At 51.4% G+C, this 21,287-nt stretch overlaps 1 protein-coding gene across 1 annotated transcript in view; it reads left to right on the forward strand.

Annotated features, from left to right (window-relative positions):
• Positions 1-21,287, forward strand: part of ADAM12 (ADAM metallopeptidase domain 12) — a 253,987-nt gene that overhangs the window by 197,482 nt on the left and 35,218 nt on the right. The window contains 3 exon segments of the mRNA XM_060171088.1: positions 6,220-6,397; positions 14,176-14,265; positions 17,864-18,059. Coding sequence (XP_060027071.1) covers positions 6,220-6,397; positions 14,176-14,265; positions 17,864-18,059 — 464 coding nt within the window.

A 21,287-nucleotide genomic window follows, 5' to 3' on the forward strand; every position in this document is an offset into this window, starting at 1 on the left:
AGAAAAAAATGTTTCCAAGGACTCAAATGAACTAGACTCTCCCAGGAAGAATTTCCCAGAGTGTCCAGAGTTTGGGGAACGGGAGGGAGCTCCATGCCTCTGAGAGTCTGCCCTCCCTGTGGGGCTTGCCTTCTTAAATATGTGTGCAGTCTCTGCCTCTCTCTCTCTTTCTCGCTATCTGGACAAAAACATTAGCCTGGAGGTGGTGAAACTGGAGCATGCACCAGGCCCTGGCTCTACAGATAATTAAATAAATAGGAAAAATAAGAAAACTCTGTGTAAACGGTGTGGCTGTGGCGGACGAAGCTCACACCCTGCACGTGTGAGGACCTGGGCTCTGTCCTCACCGCCGGCCCACCCGCCCGCCCACACCAGTGCACACAGAGAAGCCTCCCCCATGGCTGAAGTGGAAGTGTGTCCATGGGAACAAGAAATACATCTATTTTGACAGGAACGGGGCTGGAGGGCATTTACCCTTATAGCTCGTATGGGGAGGGTTTGTTTGTATGCTTTGTTTGTCTGTCTGTTTGTTTTGGTCAGTGAAATGTTTAAGGATTGAGGAGATAGCACAGCCTGTTAGAACACAATCCAGATGCCCCCCTTCCTCAGTCCGTCATACAGGGTGCGGTGGCTTTGTGCGTTCTTGAGCTTAGGGCAGAACATAAATGGGCTTCCTGGGTCTTCAAACTGACCCAGGCCAAAGCCACAGGGCAGCAGGACTCCCTTCAAGCTACTTGTCTCAAATAAAACCACAGTAGCTGCGAAGCTCAGGAGGAGAGAGGAAGAGCTCGGTCCCAGGGAGCTGGGCGGCTGGGCTCCAGGCAGCTCTGCACCACGCTTCCCTGAGCTGCCTGGGCTTGGCGTGGGGACTGGAGCCTTCTCAGCGCAAAGCGGCACCCCAGTGTGATTTCTGGGAGGCGGCAGAGGCTGCCCCATTATTAATCCACTTAGTTCTGCCAGCCGCCCTGCAGTGATGTTACAACAGGCAGAGAATGGCTTCCTGGCCTCACTTGATAAGCCAGTACTTTGTGGTGTTCAAGCCCCCAAGTCTCCACCTGCAGGGAAAAAAGCTTATCTAGTGGTGAAGCAGGACTGCAGGAGTCTCTCTGCACCTCTCCCTCTCTGTTTCCCTTCCTTTCTCAATTTCTTTGTGTCTCTATCAACTTCAATACATAAACTTTGGAAAAGGAAAAAAAGTGTTTTAAAATATGTATTTGTAGGGGTCGGGCGGTAGCGCAGCGGGTTAAGCGCAGGTGACGAAGCGAGAATCACATCCCCTAAACCACGGAGTCACTCCAAGACCCCACTGCCCTGACTCCCCTCTTCTCAATTTCCTTGTGTCTCTATGGAACTTAATGAATGAACTTTGAAAAGAAATTAAAAAACCGGTAACACAGCAGACGTGTTACAGAGTGCAAGGACCAGCGTAAGCATCCTGGTTCGAGCCCCCAGCTCCCTCCCTGCAGGGGAGTTGTTTCACAGGCGGTGAAGCAGGTCTACAGGTGTCTGTCTTTCTCTCCCCCTCTGCCTTCCTCTCCTCTCTCCATTTCTCTGTCCTATCCAACAACGACGACATCAATAACAACAACAATAATAACTACAACAATAAAAAAACAAGGGCAACAAAAGGGGAAATAAATAAATAAATTTTTTATATTTATTTATTTTCCCTTTTGTTGCCCTTGTTGCTTTTCATTGTTGTTGTTATTGACGTCATCATTGTTGGACAAGACAGAGAGAAATGGAGAGAGGAGGGGAGACAGAGAGAGGGAGAGAAAGACAGACACCTGCAGACCTGCTTCACCGCCTGTGAAGCGACTCCCCTGCAGGTGGGGAGCCGGGGGCTCGAACCGGGATCCTTACGCCGGTCCTTGTTCTTGGCACCACCTGCGCTTAACCCGCTGCGCTACCGCCCAACTCCCTAAATAAATATTTTTTAAAAAGAAAAGAAATTAGAAAAAACAAGGGGGACACAGGAACCAGAGTCACGTTGGGGCTGCTGTGTCCCCCCACCCCACTCCCCCAGTTTGACGCAGAAATAATTTTTAAGTATTCTGTAGCAAAGGACAGGACAGCAAAGGGGGCTTCTTTCTGGGATCATCCTCCCTCCCTCCGGCCGTATAGTCCTGCGTCTGTGAATCACTGGTCTCTGTCCGTGCAGTCAGCTGCTGTCCTGAGATATTCCAGATGAACCCGGAGTGTGGCTGAGTGCACAGTGAGATGAGCGGGGCTGAGAGCTGGGTCTCACCGTTTCAAACACAGACGCAGCAAAGGGTCTTTGGGATCTTGACAACTGTGTGGTCCCATGTGCTGTCCTTGACGCTGAGATTCCAGCAAGTCAGACTCCTTGGGAGTTTGGCAACTAGGAGCAATTGGAAGGAAGGGAGGCTAAAGCGAGGGGAAGGCACTGGCCTCGGGCCCGGGAAGGAAGCAGCCCCCCAGGAGCAGCCCGTTCGCTGGGGCTCTGAAGGCCAGTGGCGTGGGGAGGCCAGGCCACGTGGTGTGAGGCCCCCCGGGCACTCCCACATGCCACACCGAGATCCCCCCACCAGAGCCTCGCCTGGCCTCAGAGCAGAATGCTGCTGCCCTGTGGACACGGGCTCCGAGGGTTTCTCTCAGGCTGGAGAGACATTATCCTTGGGGAGAGATATTATTTATCCGTGATGTCAAGTGAGCATTTGGACCTTATCCTTCCACAGAAAGGGGGAAGGCTGAGCAGGGCGGAAAGGCATCTCCGCACAGATAACTTGTGTTTCTTCTTCCTGACAACACCTCCCAGACACAAAACTGTCATTTGGACAGCGGTGGTCTGATCTCTCTCCCACCTGGTCTGCAGGAAATATCCTGGACTTAAACCAATAGCATTCAGCTTATTTCTGTCACTTCTCTCTAGCCCTGATGCCCCACCCACCCTAAAATAAAAACTCAGTGTATTTCTCCTGGAGAGCAGTGGACTGGGGGCAGGGGGAGGTATGTGCCTGACTGTGTCTGCATAAGTGGGGCTCCGAGCTCTGGGCATTCTAGAAGATTCTGCCCTCACTTGCAGCCTTTCCAGGGCTAGATTCTCACCTCTCTTCCATCAGCGCCTGTCCAATGCAGTATTCTTGCTGGAAAGCTTTCCCAGCGTGGTGATTTCTCCTGCAGTCTTGCCTAGTTAAGTGCTGACATTGTCTAAGCAATCAGCTCCTTTCCAGAGAGCTGATAAGGGCTGCCCGCCAGCTCGCACACCACACCAGGCTGCTTATCTCTTGGTCCTCCCACGCCTGGCCCCCTCAGAGCAGCCTGGCTTAGGCCTTGAGGGAAGAGTTCATCTCTCTACAAAGAGAGAGAGAGAGAGAAAGAGAGAGAGAGAGAGGGAGGGAAGGAGGGAGGGAGGGAGGGGGGAGGGAGACGACAGCAGAAGCTTGTGAAGCTTCCTCGGCTAGAGGCTTAACACTGGATCCATGCTCGGGGTCCTTGCTCTCAGTACTCTGGGCACTTAACCAGCTGTGCCACCACCCAGCACCAAAAGGTCCTTTCTTCCCCTGAGCGCCCTGCCACCCCACTCCTAGACGTTCACTCCAAGGACACTGGGACACTAGTTTGGAAGGGTGAACTCTGTACCCTCACTTCTAGCTGCACTGCTCACAAGAGCCAGGACATGGAAGCCCTCACTCGCAGCGCCCACCGGTAGATGGCTGGGTAAAGGAGCTCGAGTGGGGGCTGGGCGGTGGCACTTGGTTAAGTGCGCATAATGCCAAGGGCGAGGACCCGGGTTTGAGGTCTGCAGGTGTCTCTCTTTCTCTCACCCTCTCTATCTCCCCTCTTCTCTCCATTCCTCTCTAATTTAAAAAGAGAGAAATAAAACAGGATAAAATGGCCTCTGGAAGCAGCACCGAGCCCCAGCAATAACCCTGATGGCAATATAAATATGTAAATAAGTAAGAAAATAGATATTAAAAAAGAAGCTCTGGGATACTCAGTGGACTAAACTCCATCACAAAGAGAGAGAAAGGGAGTCAGGCGGTAGCACAACGGGTTAAACGCACATGGCGCAAAGCGCAAGGACCGGCCTAAGGATCCCGGTTCAAACCCCTGGCTCCCCACCTGCAGGGGAGTCGCTTCACAGGCAGTGAAGCAGGTCTGCAGGTGTCTGTCTTCCTCTCCTCCTCTCTGTCTTCCCTTCTCTCCATTTCTCTCTGTCTTATCCAACAATGACATCAACAACAATAATAATAACTACAACAATAAAACAAGGGCAACAAAAGGAAATAAATAAATATCAAAAAAATTTTTAAAAAAGAAAACAGAGAGAGAGATGATAATGTGTCTTTGTGGAGTAAGCCACGTGGCGTCATGGGACCCACACATGTGAAAACAGATCATTTGCAGGGAGCACAACTAAGATGACCCTCAGGCTGTGCCCCGGAAGCCATGGGTGGTTCTCGGAGATGGTGGGAGAGGAGTAGGAGATAGTGAGGGGTCTCGTGTGATGGCGCTGGGAATTTAGAGGTGGCGGGTTGTATACAAGTGTTTACAGGTGTGAAACTCTTCTTCTAACATCTTAGGATGCTGTAGAAAAAATCTGTCTCCCACCAATATTGGTGAGTGTGGTTAAATAGTCATCAGTCAAAATTTCATTACGACTTTTTATTTTTATTTTTAAATATTTATTTTCTCTTTTGTTGCCCTTCTTGTTTTATTGTTGTGGTTGTTGTTGTTGTTATTGATGTCGACATTGTTGGATAGGACAGAGAGAAATGGAGAGAGGAGGGGAAGACAGAGAGGAGGAGAGAAAGACAGACACCTGCAGACCTGCTTCACCGCCTGTGAAGCGACTCCCCTGCAGGTGGGGAGCCGGGGGCTCGAAACAGGATCCTTACATGTCCTTGTGCTTTGCGCCACCTACGCTTAACCCGCTGAACTGCCGCCCGACTCCCCGATTTATTTTTATGTATACATACTTTTTACTTATCATTGGAGAGAGACAAAGAGAAATTAAAGAGGAGAGAAGGAGAGAGACAGAGAGACACCTGCGGCCCTGTTTCACCACTCATGAAGTTTCCCCCTGCAGGCAGGGACCAAGGGCTTGAACCTGGGGCCTTGCTCACTGTAATGTGAGCGCTTAGCCAGGTGTGCCACCACCTGACCCTGGTACAGTCTTTTGTGAGATCCTTTCTGTTATGACGAAGCACTCCCTCTGTAGCAGATGCTGCCCTAACGGCACAGAGTCACTGAGCTGACATGTGTCCACTGACCCTGAATGTTTGTTCATTTGCTCATTTCTGTGGGTGGCTTGCTCATTGCTTCACTGCTGTGGACCAGCTTCTTCAGACAGAGAGAGAGACAGAAGGAGAGAGGGCAAGACACCACAACACTGAAACTCATTCCAGGGTGGTGGTGGGGCCAGGTTTGAATGTAGATCTCATGGCAAAACAGGCCCCTCTCAGATGAGCTACCTTGCTGACCTGGTGCATTTAGAAAAATACTGTATTTCCCCACCAAACACACCCCATCCAAAGAGATTTGTGTGCACCTGTGTTCATAGCAGCTCAATGTGTAACAGCCAAAAGCTGGAAGAAGCCTAGGTGTCCAACAGCAGATGAGTGGCTGAGAAATTTGTGGTCTGTATACACATTGGAATACTACTCAGCTGTGAAGAATGATGGAGTCACCATCTTCACCTCCTCTTGGATGGAGCCTGAAGGAATCCTGTGAAATGAGATCAGCCAGAAAGAGAGGGATGAAGATGGGATGATCTCACTCATGGACACAAGTGGAAAAATAACAGAAACACCAAGCAGAACTTGGACTGGATTTGGTGTCTTGCACCAAAGTAAAGGACTCTGTGGGGGGGTGGGGGGGCTTTTAGGTCCTGGTGCTGATGGTGGACCTAGGCTGGGGGTGAGAGTGTTTTGCCGAAAACTGAGAAATTTTACACATGGACCAACAACGATATTGACTATTGACTATAAACCGTGAGTCCCCCAATACAAAAATAAAAAATATTTTATTTGCTTATTTTAATGGGAGAGAGAAACAGAGAAAGAGAGAGAAGAAACCAGAACACTGCTCAACTCTGGCTTGTCGTGGTGCAGGGGACCGAACCTGGGCCCTGAGCATGGATGCGCTGTTTGCGGGCAGTGAAGGCCTGGGAAGATGAGGGCAGTGGGGGCCGTGACGGCAGGAGGGGCCCAGGTAAAGGGGTCCTAACAGCTGACCCCTCCGTCTGCCCTGCAGGTACCCCTTCCCCGTGGCGTTCAGCAGCTGCAGCCGGAAAGACCTGGAGGCCAGCCTGGAGAAGGGCATGGGCGTCTGCCTCTTCAACCTGCCCGAGGTCAAGCAGGCCTTCGGGGGCCAGAAGTGCGGGAACGGATACGTGGAAGAAGACGAGGAGTGTGACTGCGGGGAGCTAGAGGTGAGACAGCGGCTTCCAGAATGTTGTGGGCAGGCAGGAAAAGGCAGGAGGCCTTAGGGGACCCCTACAGGCAACTGGGAGTGCTAGAATTCAGGGAGGGAATGCTCTAGAAGGCCGCCTTGAAGCCGCACCAGCTGGGGCAGCCTCCTTGAACTGTAACTGATGCACCAAATAAGTTCTATGGCTCATGTAAAAAAAAAAGATAAAAGAATCCGGGGCTGGGCAGTGACTCGCCTCGTAGGGTGCATTTTTTACCATGTACAAAGAATCTGGGTTCAAGCCCCCATTTCCCAAGTAGTGAAGTAGGTCTGCAGGGTGTGTGTGTGTGTGTGTGTGTGTGTCCCCTTTCCTCTCAATGTCTCTCTGTCTTATCCAATTTAAAAACAAATAGAAAGGAAGGAAGACAGAAAGAAAGATAGGAGGGAAGGAGGGGAAAAAGGAAGAGGAAAAGAGAGAAAGCATGGATGGATGGATGGATGGATGGATGGATGGACGGACAGACGGACAGACGGATGGATAAGGGATGTTTTCTGGCAAGGATGTGAGCAGTGGGAAAGCGCTGAGCTTTGAGTCTGCAACAAGGCCTTGGTGTGGCCTTGGAATGGGAGCTTCCAATGGCTAATAAGGGAGGACTTTGAATAAGCCACACTGGTTGTTTGGTTCTTGATTGTTTATTTTTGTTTGTTTTGTTTTGTTTGTTGCTTTTAGACTTAAATGTGTTTGCTTCCTTTGAAGCAAGCTCTAGCCTTTCTAGAATATCCCTGAGTCATCTTGAGATGGAAGGACAGAAGACAGGACACAGTGAGCCCTCCTGGTAGAGTGATGCCCCCTGGGAACTTGGAAGAGGTTGTGTTTAGAATAAATCAAAGCAAGTTGTTTGGCTGGCTGGCAGGCAGGCAGGCTGTGTGTGGGGTCCCCGCCCCAAACTAGGATGGGAGACAAGTTCAAGGCTGGCTGAGCTACATTCACAGATGGGCTTAATGAGGACTCAGATGAGTGTGTCTTAATTAGAGTTCTGAAGTGGGAGGGCGTAGGGCTGAGCCTTGGGGAGCTCCCTCAAATGCCTACAATCCCCAGACCACTGCTTCTAGAATCTTCTTGGTACCCAGGATTCCAAGAACTCCTGAGACTCTCCATGCCGACTGGAATGACTTAGTCTTGGCTTGACCACTTATACAGAATGGTTGGGGTGTGGGGAAGAATACATTCTGGGGGTTGGGAGCATAGAGGAGATTTCATCAAACTCAGGATTCACCAGGGGTGAAGCATCAGACATGTTTGCGGCTGCCAGGTGTGCAGGACCTGGGTGCTCTGCTGGGGCCAGCTGGTGGTGTTACAGATACTCTTCTCTTTATTACTATTTTTTAATTTTTATTTACAAAATGGAAATATTGACAAGACCATAGGATAAGAGGGGTACAATTCCACACAGTTCCTACCACCAGAACTCCCTATCCCATCCCCTCCCTTGAAAGCTTCCCTATTCTTTATCCCTATGGGAGTATGGAGCCAGGATCATTATGGGGTGCGGAAGGTGGGAGTTCTGGCTTCTGTAATTGCTTCCCCGCTGAACATGGGTGCTTACAGGTCGGTCCATACTCCCAGTCTGCCTCTCTGTCTCCCTAATGTGGCAGGGATCTGGTGAGGTGGGCTCCAGGACACATGGAGGGGCCATCTGCCCAGGGAATTCAGGTTGGCATCATGGTATCTGGAGCCTGGTGGCTGAAAAGAGTTAAGATATAAAGCAGAACAAATTGTTGACTAATCATGAACCTAAAGGCAAGAATATTGCAGATGAAGATTTAGGGTCTCCATTTTGGAAAGAGCTAGTAGGTCTATTTATTTATTTATTTATTTATTGTTGCCCTTGTTGTTTTATTGTTATAGTTATTATTGCTGTCAGTCTGTCTTCGTTGTTGGATAAGACAGAGAGAAATGGAGAGATAAGGGGAAGACAGAGAAGGGGAAAGAAAGACAGACACCTGCAGACCTGCTTCACTGCCTGTGAAGCAACTCCCCTGCAGGTGGGGAGCTGGGGGCTCGAACTGGGATCTTTACCAGTCCTTGCACTTTTTGCCACCTGCGCTTAACCCACTGCGCTACCACCTTACTCCCTAGTAGATCTATTTTAGGTCTATTCCAAGGGGCCCATGGCTTTACTAGGTTTTGCCTGAGTCTGGCAGCTAATATGCAGATGGACCCAGGTATTGTCTGAGGAGATGGTGTCATAGTTGAAAAAAGGACTAGAAAGCTGGATCAGGGAAGAGAGTAGCTCCCAAATATGGGAAAATATATAAATGTTGTTAGCTGTAAACCCCATCAATTTGACAAAGTAAGGACTACAAAAGCTGGATAAGGGCAAGAGACCATCACACTTTAATGACGACTCTTTGGTCATTAGTAGGCTACCTGGGGCCCTACTCAGGGAGTCCTGGGATTCCCACACAGACATGATGAGCCTAGGCCTCTAACAGATCCCTGTCTCCAGGGTCACTGGTCATCTCCATCAGGAACAACATAATGGACCCCTTTGTGGGCCCCTATAGGACCTTGCTCTCAGTGTGGATCAACAATGGTAGGAAATGTTCCATTTTCTGAATGGAGGTTGGACAACATACTCTACCTACCATCCGAGGAAGGTGGGTCCTGAAATTAGTGCAGCCTGGAATGTTTCTAGCCATGACCATAAAATGCGAGCTCAGACCTACAGGGATGCAGAGGTCACACAGGCTGCTGTGCTGACTATGGGCCTCAAATCAAATCTATGGGGTTTACAGAAACTCTTCTTAATATCATTGGGGAAAACCGGAAACTATCCTGGGGGTGAGGTACTACAGCAGAGGGGAGGCTCCCCCAGAGATTTGGGTTTGTAATTACTTGAAAGGAAATCAGTTTAAATTATGCATGTTTCTTAGGAAAGTCTGTTGACTTAAACGGTTTATCTTTGAACCTGTAATCATTTATTAGTGTAAGTCTATTTGACAGCTAGCTAGCTCTGCATGGAGCCCTGAGAACTCAGGTTGGAAGTGACTAAACTAGCAATCACTCAATCCATCTATCAACACCACTGTCAGCAGCACTGCACCTTGGGCACTGTGGGCATCAATTGTGGTTCCCATCTCCACTATCAGCAACACCGTCACCGATTCTGCACCATCATCACCATCACCAACACTACTGAACCAGCACCACCACTACCACCATCATTAGCATCACCGACACCATTACCACTGCCGGGGTAGCCTCACCGGAGAGAGAGAGAGACAGAGACGAGGAACTCGTGGCAGCGTGGTAATACAATTCTTTATTAATGCGGATGCCCCAGAGTCGGGTGTGAGCATAGCAGGTTTAGGTCACGGGGAGCTAGCAAAATGGCCACTTCCTGCTATGCACGCCAGCCCTTCTCCAGGTCTTCTCCAGGTCAGGACACGGAAGAGAAAGAGAGAGAAACCAGGAACAGCAGCGGGCTTTATAGGGTAAAAAACGGAAGTGGCAAGTCAGGAACGGGATTGGCTAGGAAAAGGAGTGGAGAAAACAAGGCACTCTGGGAAGGTAGCAAGCTTCCATAGCAGATGTTAAGAAGGTTCTAACCAGTGGGATTAACCAATACCCTGCAGGCAGGGTGGGTCTCAGGCAAAACAATGATTATGTAAATAGACCACAGCATTAAGCAATGCAGGAGAGCTGGCATAATGCTCAACATACCACCATCATCATCTCAACTGTCAGCACCCTAGTTCCTCCACTGACACTACCATCATGCCAGCAAATGCTTGGGTGCCAGAAATTCACCAGTGACCAATGGGACGTTCTCTTGTGTCTCCACCAAGGAGTCAGTTCAGCACTGACTGGCAGCAGACAGCATGGCAGGACAGCCCCAGTCACATCAGACTCCTTCCTTCCTTCCTTCCTTCATTCCTTCTTTCCTTCCTTCTTCCCTTCCTTCATTCCTTTCCTCCTTCCTTTCTTCTTTCCTTCCTTCTTTCCTTCCTTCCTTCCTTTCTTCCTTCCTTTCTTTTTTCCTTCCTTCACATTCCTCCCTTCTATCGAGCCAAACCAGACTTGCATGCGATTTCGACTGCTTGCCTCTGAGTCCAGACTCTTACTTCATGGAGTTCTTGACACTGGAGTTCAGTCATTTTCATATGAGCTCAATTTCTTTCTTCAAAGAAATCTTGCAAGGTCAGAGGTGAGCTTTTGTTTCACTTTTTGTTTCTTTCCTTTTTCTTTTAACTTTTTTTTCCTCTTTTGTTGCCCTTGTTGTTTATCATCATTATTGTTGCTGTTGTTGCTGTCATTGTTGTTGACTAGGACAGAGAGAAATGGAGAGAGATGGGGAAGACAGAGAGGGGGAGAGAAAGACAGACACCTGCAGACCTGCTTCACCACCTGTGAAGCAAACCCCACACACACAGGTGGGGAGCCAGGGCTTGAACCGAGATCCTTACGCCAATCCTTGTGCTTTGCTTTGTGTGCTTAACCCAATGAACCACCACCCAGTTCCCTTTCTTTCCCTTTTTTTTTCCTGTTAAATTTTGAGGTGTCAGCTCAGACTCTGTCTGGTCATGTGTCAGCCCATTCCCAGATACAGACCACTGTGGCCAAACCTGGCCATCGGGCTGCTCACCTGGGCCCTTTGTCTCTACTCCCAGCACTCAGACCCTGGAAATAGCCACCATGCCCCTGCTTCCCACACAGAGGGACTCGATGCAGCACCACTCCCACACACAAACTCGGTAGGAACGATGTCTCTTCAGGGCTATGACCAGCTTCTCCTCCCGGAAATAATCTTGACTCTTTTCAAGAAGATGCAGCATCCTCTCACCCCAGTTCCCATGATTAAGCATCTGCGCCTAGTACCTACCACCAAAGAATGACAATTAGGGAGTTTGCAGGGGCGTCCCTGATGGCTTCATTACTCTTCCTGCCTCAGAGTCCTGGTGTTCTTGGGCTCCACTAAACCTCTGTATTGAGTCCCCAGATGAGAAAGGTGTCAACAGATGAAGAATGTGTCTCCTCTGATAAACCTTGCACTGGGGGGAAGAGTCTGGGTCGTTCAAAAGGCAAGTGGCTGCTGGAGGCTCTGCATAGCCGCTGGACTTGGCGTCAACCAGGAGCACATCCTGACAGCCTGCTCTCAGCTAACAGGGCTAGGAAGCCTCCTTCCTATCTCCTTGTTTAAAGTTCAGGGGGTGCCAGTAGCTTGCAGATATCTTTGAAACTTGCTTATCTCTCAGGCATTATCAATCTCCTTTGAAGTCAAAGCCATTCTGTTTGGCTGCATCTCCATTTGAGCCTTTGCTTAGACCATTTGGACCCTGGCGGGGAGAGAGAGTTCTTAAAGGGCCCTGCAACCTGGTCTCAAGAAGTTCCCCGAGGTCTTTACTGGGAGAACCACCCAGGCCCAAAGGGCAGGGTGACATCTGTACGCAAGTGGTCACTGATGAGGGATGCAGTCACTAGCAGCTTTCTTTTTCTCTTTTTCTCTTTTCCTTTTCCTTTTCCTTTTTCTTTTTAAAGTCTTGAAACTGTGTAGGGTCACACCAAGGATTCAGAAACCCTCCCTGTGGTGAAAGTCAGCCTGTGACTCCTGGCTGGCAGTCTTATCTCCATGTATATGTTAGACAGTCCGGATGTTTATAAAATCCTTGAGCGGATTTCAAATGTACTCACTGGGGCTGGGTGCATACCAGGAGCACACGCTAAGCTCCCAGGGAAGGTGTGGTCCATCGAGTGTGTGCAAGGTGCCGTCCAGGCTGCAGGGCCATGCTGCTCTGTGCCTGCTTTAACTGGTACCAACAGTCTGCAGTTTCTCCAGCACACGCAGCCCGTCTCAAAATACAGGAGCAGGGCACTGGTAGATGAATCAGTGCTAAAGGCCATGAGCTCACCCTTCTTCAGGAAAAATCCACTTTCTTCCAAAAATGTCTAAGCCCCAAGTGACTAGATGGTCTAAGGCTCTGCCAGTCCATATTCAGGTGCCAGATGTCGGGCTAGCTTCGCAAGCGGGAGAGAGATGACCAGGAACTCATGGCTGAGCGAGAAAGCAATCCCTTGTTTATTAATCAGATGTATCGCCTTTTATGTATCTCTTCACCGGAAGTAGCAAGGGGAAAGGAAATAACTAGGAGAGGGGGCAGAGCAAAAAAAGAGTGCGAACAGAACATAGAACCATAGAACACTTCCATCTAACCAGTGGGGATTAAACCAATACCCTGCAGGCAGGGTGGGTCTCATATAAGACAGTGATTATGTAAATAGACCACAGCATCAAGCAATGCAGCAGACTTGGCATAATGAACAAGGCACAAGGACTTTCTGAATGGGTCCAGGCTTCCTGCTGAGAACCAGAGTTGCCAATCTCTTGCTCCTTTTTGTTGTTAGGGAAGAGAGAGAGAGAGATAGGAAGGAAAGGAGGGAGAATAAATACAAGTACTGCCTAACACAGAAGTTACTGCGCTCATTTTTTTTTTATTCTGAGAGGACAAGGGTCTTCATAAGAAGAGCTACAGTGGGTATTTAAATACTGCCTCTAATATGAACAAATGCTTATTTATCTATTATTAGTTTATTGATTTATAATGATCAACAAGACGATAGGATAAGGGGTACAATTCCACACAGTCCCCACCCAGAGTTCCCTGTCCCATCCCCTCCATTGGAGGCTTCCTTATTCTTTATCCCTCTGGGAGCATGGACCCAGGATCATTATGGGGAGCAGAAGGTGGGAGTTCTGGCTTCTGTCACTGCTTCTCTGCTGGACATGGGTGTTGGCAGGTGGATCCACACCCCCAGCCTGTCTCTTTCTTTCCCTAGTGGGGCAGGGTTCTGGGGAGGGGAGGTTCCAGGACACATGGGTGATGTCATCTGCCCAGAGAGGTCAGGTTGGTATCATGGCAGCATCTGCAACTTGGTGGCTGAAAGATATAAATCAGGACAAATTGTTTAATCATCAGGAACCTAAAGGTAGGAATAGAGCAGATGAAACTAGGAGCTTCATGTGGGAAGAAGCTAGAAAGTCTACTTTAGGTCTGTTTCAAGGGGCCCATGACTCTAGTAAGTCTGGCCTGAGCCTGACAGCCACCAGGTGGGCTGAAAGTGTTGTATGATGTCAGAGATGAGAATAGTTCTTGGGGCCAGGTGGCAACACACCTGGCTGAGCACACATGTTACTATGCACATGTTACTATGTACTATGCACACATGTTACTATGTACAAGGACCAGGTTTGAGCCCCCAGTCCCATCTACAGGGGGTAAGTTTTTCAAGTTGTGAAGCAGGGCTGCAGGTGTCTCTCTGTCTCTCTATCATCCCCTTCTCTCCCCTCTCCCTTCTCGATTTCTGAATGTCTCTATCCAGTAAATAAATAAAGATAATGAAAAATTTTTGAGGATAGTTGTTAACTAAGTTCAAGGCATTCCCAGGTTCCAGAGTCAGTGCAGAACAATGAGATGTGCAGTGAGTGGTCAGAGTCTGTGGGGCAGGGCCTGGAGCTGTGCTGAGCTGACGGTGTGCCCACAGCAACGTCCATCCCAGGCTGGTGACTGGGAAGGAAAAACTTCGTGAAAGGTCTTCAAGTGCTGATGGCTTTTCCCAGGACTCTGTGACATGATCACTCAGAGATCTCCGCTGTCTCCCTGACTGAGAGCACCCCAGCCAGGCGACTCCCAGCCCAGCCGAGAGCCTCAGGTCCTGTGCTCCTCCTAGAGGGAGCCTTTGTCCCCGAGGCTTAGCTGCTTCCTGCGAGCCTGCCTGAAACCTGTCCCTCCTCCCTCCAGGAATGCACCAACCCCTGCTGCAATGCCACCACCTGCACCTTGAAGCCGGCAGCGGTGTGTGCCCATGGGCAGTGCTGTGAGGACTGCCAGGTGAGTGAGTCCCTGGGCCCCAAGGTCACCACAGGCCCCAGCCATTCAACAGGGGTCAAAGTGGGCACACCACCCGCAGGAGTCCCGCACTCACTGCCCCACTTGCTCACAGCACAAGACTAGGAGGCTGCTACCTCCTGTTTTTATGACTCTTGTCAAAAAATACATTTTCAACCTGTGGTTGTCTGAGACCATTTATTTATGGACTGAAGAGTCATCAGGTTGGGGGCTGAGTAGCGGTGCACCTGATTGAGCACACATTACAATGTGCAAGGACCCCGGTTCAAGCCCCCAGTCCCCACCTGCAGGGGAAAGCTTCATAAGTGGTGGAGCAGGGCTGTAGGTGTCTCTCTGTCTCTCTCCCTCTCTATCTCCTCCCCATCTCGATTTCTGTCTCTAACCAATGATAAATAAATTAAATCAAAAGTATAGAGGAACTTTTTAAATTATCTTTATTTACCTGTTAGATAGAGACAGTCAGAAATTGAGAGGGAAGGGGATACAGAGAGGAAGAGAGAAACCTGCAGCCTTGCTTCACCACTTGCAAAGCTTTCCCCCTGCAGGTGGGGGTGGTGGGGGCTCGAACCCAATTATTTTGTCTTCTGTTGTTGTTGTTCTTACCAGACTTTCACCACTGCAGGATGACTTCTTTCAGAGAACAAGAGACAAAGAGGCAGTGGCAGAGAAAGAGAAAGAAAGAGAGAGAGAGAGACCCAACACAGTATCAAACTGGACATAGAGTGATCCAGCTGTACTCTGGAAGGCAGTTGTGGGTCCGTCCCCAAAAGGTGTCCCCAATGAGATGGATGCTCAGCCTCTGTGCTCTGGGAGGCAGTTGTAGGTCCGTCCCCAAAAGGTGTCCCCAGTAGGACGGGCGCTCAGCCTCTGTGCTCTGGGAGGCAGTTGTGGGTCCGTCCCCAAAAGGTGTCCCCAGTAGGACGGGCGCTCAGCCTCTGTGCTCTGGGAGGCAGTTGTGGGTCCGTCCCCAAAAAGTGTCCCCAGTAGGATGGGCGCTCAGCCTCTGTGCTCTGGGAGGCAGTTGTGGGTCCGTCCCCAAAAGGTTTCCCCAGTAGGATGGGTGCTCAGCCTCAGCCTCAGCCTCAGCCCAGGCCCTTGGCTCAAGATGGAGCAGGACATCTGTCTCTGGGCTCAGAAGCTAAGAGGGCCTTTCCAGGGGCCTGCATCGGCACTCTGTCTGGAGTCTAACCACCACTCAGCAGCAGGCCCCTCCCGGCCCAGAGTGGCATCTGTCGTGCCTTGGCCACTTTTGTGACCACCGTGGCATCTGCTTGAGCCACTCAGTTGTGTGTCTCCTTATTTGGAGCTGAGAACTGACAGCCTGAGCTCTTGAGTCAAAAGTTCCTGGGATAAAGGGCTCCCTTCCTTTCTTCCTTTCTTCTTTTTCTTTGGGAAGGGAGCGGGGGCTCCATCACCACCTGGGCTTCAGGACTCCACCGATATTTTCAGATAGAAAGAGAGGGGCCAAGCAGTGGCAGATCCAATTAAGCACACTTACCACCATATGTAAGGACCCGGGTTTGAGCCCCGGCTCCCCACCTGCAGAGGGGACACTCCCCGAGTGGTGAAACAGGTCTGCAGGTGTCTCTCTGTCTCTCTCCCTCTCTGTCTTTCAATTTCTCTCTGTCCTGTCAAATAACATAGAAGGAAAAAAGATGGAAAAAATGGCTGCTAGGAGTGGTAGACTCGCAGTGTTGGCACCGAGTCCCAGCAACAATCCTGGTGCCAATAAGCAAACAAATAAACAGCAACCACAGCACCTAGTTCCCTCTAACGCTGGCGAGCTGGGCTCAGAACTGGGCCGTACGCGGGCAAAGCTGTTAACATTCTCCCAGGGGAGAATGTTAACATTGCAGGCCTAAGATTTATTTCTGTCCTTTATTATTTTTTCCTTTCATTTTGGCTAGAGACAGAGAGAAATTGAGAGGGGGAGGGGAGACAGAGAGGGAGGGAGATGAGAGACACCTTCAGGCCTGTTTCACTACTTTTGAAGCTTCCCCCTGCAGGTGGAGGCCAGAAGCTCGAACACGGGCCCTTGCACATGGTAGCATGTGTGCTCGACTGGGCACACCACCGCCTGGCCCCTTCATCTCTTTCACACTAAGCCATCCGCCGTGGATGGGCTTGTGGAGGACCCCCTGTCTGCCACCTGCACCGGAGAACAGACCCTCGAGGGCATCACAACCAATGTGTCCTGCTTCAAAACCTCCCTCTTGGGGGGCCGGACATGGTGCAGCAGCAAGTTAAGCGCACATAGTACAAAGCACAAAGACCGGTGCAAGGATCCCGGTTCGAGCCCCCTGGCTCCCCACCCGCAGGGGGGTAGCTTCACAAGTGGTGAAGCAGGTCTGCAGGTTTCTGTCTTTGTCTCTCCCCCTCTGTCTTCCCCTCCTCTCTCCATTTCTCTCTGGTCACCAGGAGCAGTGGATTCCTAGTGCAGGCACCGAGCCCCAGCGATAACCCTGGAGGCAAAAAAAAAAAACTCCCTCTTCTCCCTCTTTCCCTTCCTAGCAGTGATTAAACTCATAAGACAAAAATGTGGGCACGCCCTGGCCCCAGCAGCTGGTGGTGGAGGTGTCTGGGAGGGGTAGGTGGACAGAGAGGCTGGGGGGTAGTCCCAGTGCATGCTGGGGGGGAGGGCAGCAGGGCTCTCTCGGGATAGAGCCTGGTGCTGACCCGCGTGTATTGGGTGCCTTTACATCAGTTCCATCTGACCTTAGAGCTTCCGGGGCAGGCAGAGGCAACACTTCCCTGCCCTGGAGAAGAGCAGGAACAAGGTTGGTGAGGCGGGAGTGTCCTAGACAAGCCTCTAGGAGCCTCGATTTCATCCCCTCCAACAAAAAAGAAAAGGAAAAGGCAAGACTTTGCTCCATGTGCCCCCCCCCAGGTCCATCCAATGGGTCCTCGGCTCCGGGGTACATGGCAGCACACCGTTGTGACTATCACCCTGTCCATGGAATTACTCCTGTCCAGGCCCCTCAGATGCTGGGACTGTGAGTGTCAGAGCCATCTGACAACTCCGGATGGGACCTTGGGTGACCTGAAGTCTTTTGCCCAAGGCCCCTCAGGGGGCATTCCCCAGGTCCATCTTCTTTTTTTATTTTTTTATCATTATCTTTATTGGACAGAGACAGCCAGAAACCAAGAGGGAAGGGAGTGATAGAGAGAGAGAGAAACACAGAGACACCTGCAGCCCTGCTTCACCACTTTCGAAGCTTTCTCCCTGAAGGTGGGGACCAGGGGCTCGAACCTGGGTCCTTGTGCCTTGTAACATGTGCACTCAACCAGGTGCGCCACCACCTGCCCCCCCCCCAGGTCCATCTTCTAAGAAGGTGCCAGTTGGCAGAGTACCTGCTCATCAGAAATGTAAATGGAAGCTGTTTTTGGTTGCCCTCTCCCAGTGCCAGAGCCCAGAGCCCAGAGACAGACTCTGCTGATTGGATGAGCTCTCTCTGTTGCCCAGGGGTCTTTCTGTGCAGCCAGGGGCCCTCTGCTCCACCACCCAAGCCCCAGGGGCGCTTCCGGAAGCTTCCCCCCACCCCTGGCACGCCCCCGCCCAGTGAGCACCCTCCCCTTGCAGCTCAAGCCTGCTGGCACAGCGTGCAGGGACTCCAGCAACTCCTGTGATCTCCCCGAGTTCTGCACCGGGACCAGCCCCCACTGCCCGGCCAACGTCTACCTGCACGACGGGCACGCCTGCCAGGGGGTGGACGGTTATTGCTACAATGGCATCTGTCAGACCCACGAGCAGCAGTGCGTCACGCTCTGGGGACCAGGTAGGTGGGCGCCCCCCCCCCCGGGAACAGGGAGACACTTCCCCAGGCTCAGGGCCCCAGTGGAGACCCCCCACACTCGCCTTCTGGGGCCTTCTGGAGCGGGATGAATGGGTAGTGCTCTGTCAGGAAGGTGGAGCCCACAGGGCATGGACGGGGACTATCGAATGTGTCTCTCTGTCTCTCTCCTTCTCTATCTCCCCCTTCCTTCTCAACCTCTCTGTCCTACCAAATACAGTAAAATAAATAAAAATAAACAACAGCTTCGAATGCATCAACACTGCCAAGTGGTCTCTCAGGCCTGTTAAAAAAAAAAAAAAACTATTTAGAGAGCGGGAGCAGAGAGAAAGAGACTGAACCCAGGGCTTCATGCCCGGTGAGGCGTGCACGCTACCCTCTGAGCTAGCTCTCTGGCAAGAGTCAGGTCTTGAGCTAATATGACACAAAGCTACAACCTGCAGACACTCAGGTGTTAGAGGGGAGAGAGTCAGCCCTGTGTGTGTCCCTCCTCTATGACCCCCTCTGCTGTCCTGAGCCCCAGAGCCCCCTAGAGTGGCCAGATGCAGTCACTCCCCCTCCCAGGACCCTAGCCCACCTCCCCCCCGCAGGATTCCTGGGGCACCCACCCTGTCCTGTGACTCTTCTCCCTGTTCCGGCCGACCCGCCCGCAGGTGAGCTCAGTGCTAGTCAGGGGCCCCAGCTTCAGTGAGGCTAGAGGCTGGGCAGGACGGGAGGAGCTGGCACCCAGCTGGTGTTGTGAGGTTCTGTTCTGGGGAGAAGGAGGGAAGTGTAGTCAGTCCGAAAGCGATGACTCAACCAGCCCAGAGCCCTGAGTCTGGAAGGTGGCAGAACAAGGAGCAAGGCCAGACATCTGGTCCCGGAGCCCACTGCCCAGCCAGCCAGAAACGGCCCTTGGCAAAGGGAGCTTCCTGTGAGGAAGGCAGAGCAAGGTGGGGGACAGGCATGAAGATCGGGTTCCAACCCTGGCACCACATGGGAATACCACAGCACCGGAGGAAGCTCTGGTGCTGTAAATATCTTTCCTTTTCTTCCTCTTTCTGGATAAAAATGATCACTATGGGAGCAGTGAAATCATGAACATGTAAGACCCTGACTCCACAAAAAATAAAATAAAGGAAAAGAGAGTGGGGTGGGGGTGAGGGGAGCTGCAGGATAGGGCCTGTCTCTAGTTGTCACACCCTGCAAGGGCTTTTCATTTACGTGTTTCTTTGTTTCACAACTCTGGTCACCACATCTATGTCCCTGTCTCACCGCTGTAGGTAAATCACCGCTCTAGTTCTCCCACAGTCTTGGAAATAGGTTGACACTGTGTGTTTTTTACATCTGTAAACTCAGTTCTCTATATTCTGCGTAAGAGTGAAGCCGTTCTGTAGCTGCCCTGCACCTCCTGACTGGCTTCACTGAACATCCTCTTCTCCAGTTCCGCCCACTTTGTCCCAAAGGACACAATGGCATCCCTTTTCATTGCTGTATACTACTCTTCCGAGCATATGTCCCATGACTTTCTTTACCCAGTCATCTGTCAAAGGCATTTGGGTTGTTCCCAGGCTTCTGCTATTGAGAATAAGCCGCTATGAACACGGAGGGGGTGGGGTGCATGTGTCCCCTGGAGTCAGAGTTACGATATCTTTGGGGTCAGTGCCGAGCAGTGGAGTTGCTGGGTCCTGTGGCATCTCCATGTGTGTCTGTCTAAGGATTCTCCACCCTGTTCCCCAGAGGGGATGCCCTGTTCTGCACCCCCAGCAGTGTATTTCTTCTCTCTCCACATCCTCTCCAACCCTTCTCTTCCCTTGTTTTATTACAAAGGCTCTTCCCAGGCACCAGGCTTTGTGGGCTTGCTTGGGCAGCTTCACAGAGGAGACCTGAGATGCCCGGGGCTTTGGGCCCAGTCCAGCCCCAGAAGGCCCCTGGGCACGGGTGTCATCGGGGCAGTGGCAACACTCAGAAGTCAGAATCACGGTGGCCGTGTGGTCACAACTGGTGACTTCTGTTGCCTTTTAGCCAAGTAAGGGGACTTAGTTACAGTGGCCAAGACTCCAGGCCACAATCTCCTGACCCAACACGCCCGTGGCAGCTGTTCCTTCTGCCGGAACGACAGGGACATTGTATCTGCCCTTCACGCTGCCTTGTTCAGACTGTGCTCTCGGCCCCCAGCTGCACTGGAGCACCTTCTGCTGCCCCCGGGGTCCAGCCAGGGCAGTGACTTCCTGGGCCAGATGCTCTGGGCTAAGGCCATTTCTTATTCAATAAAGGAAGCCCGTGGTCACGGGTGTCTGTGCAATCTCTTTCCCCCAAGCCTTCGCAGATGCTCTGGAATCAGAGCTTGGTGACTTTGGCATCATTGCAGGTCCCCTAAAAAGCACAAGAGGGAGCTGGGTGCTAGCGCACCCAGTTATGTTATGCACACACAGTCTGAAGCGCAAGGGCCCGCACAGCACAAGGATCCGAGTTCAAGTCTTTACTCCCCACGTACGGGGGGACACTTCACAGATGGCAAAGCAGGTCTGCAGGTGTCTCTCTTTCTCTCTCTCCTGTTCTGTCTCCCCCTCCTCTCTCAACTTCTCTCTGTCTTAACCAGTAAATGGAAAAAATGGCCACAGGAGCCGTGGATTCATGGTGCTGGTACCATGCCCCAGCGATAACCCTGGAGGCAAAAAGAAAAAGAAGGGAAAAAAAGGCGAAAAGTGAGAGCCGTGGGTGGAAGCCTCGGCCTGTGGCCTGGCCGGTGGAGTGTTGAGTCACCAGGATGCTCTTCTAAGCAGGAAGCCACTTAGTCATTTAGTCACCCTGTAGACCTGGCCCTGAGGTGCTGAGGTGCTGAGCTGCGAGCTGGCTGGAGCCCCCCTCATCTCCTCTCAGCAGAGGATGCAAATCCCCCTGAGACAGGCCATTCCCTGACTCAGCACCCTCCCTCCTTCAAGTCCTCCCCTTCCAAACCTTTTTCCAAATGAAATGAGAGCTGGGCCCCCCCAGTAGTGCACCCAGTGAAGCACACATGGCACTGAGACCCACACAAAGACCCGGGTCCGAGCTCCCGCCTCCACCTGCAGGGGAGGAAGCTTCACAAGCTGTGAAACAGGGCTGCCTGTGTCTCTTTCTCTCTCCCTCTCTGTCTCCCTCTCCTCTCTCAATTTCTCTCTGTGCTGTCCAATCAAATGGAAAACATGGCCTCCAGGAGCAGTGGATTGGTAGTGCCGGCACCGAGCCCCA

Source organism: Erinaceus europaeus, chromosome 14 (genome assembly GCF_950295315.1).
Source record: "Erinaceus europaeus chromosome 14, mEriEur2.1, whole genome shotgun sequence".
NCBI lineage: Eukaryota > Metazoa > Chordata > Mammalia > Eulipotyphla > Erinaceidae > Erinaceus > Erinaceus europaeus.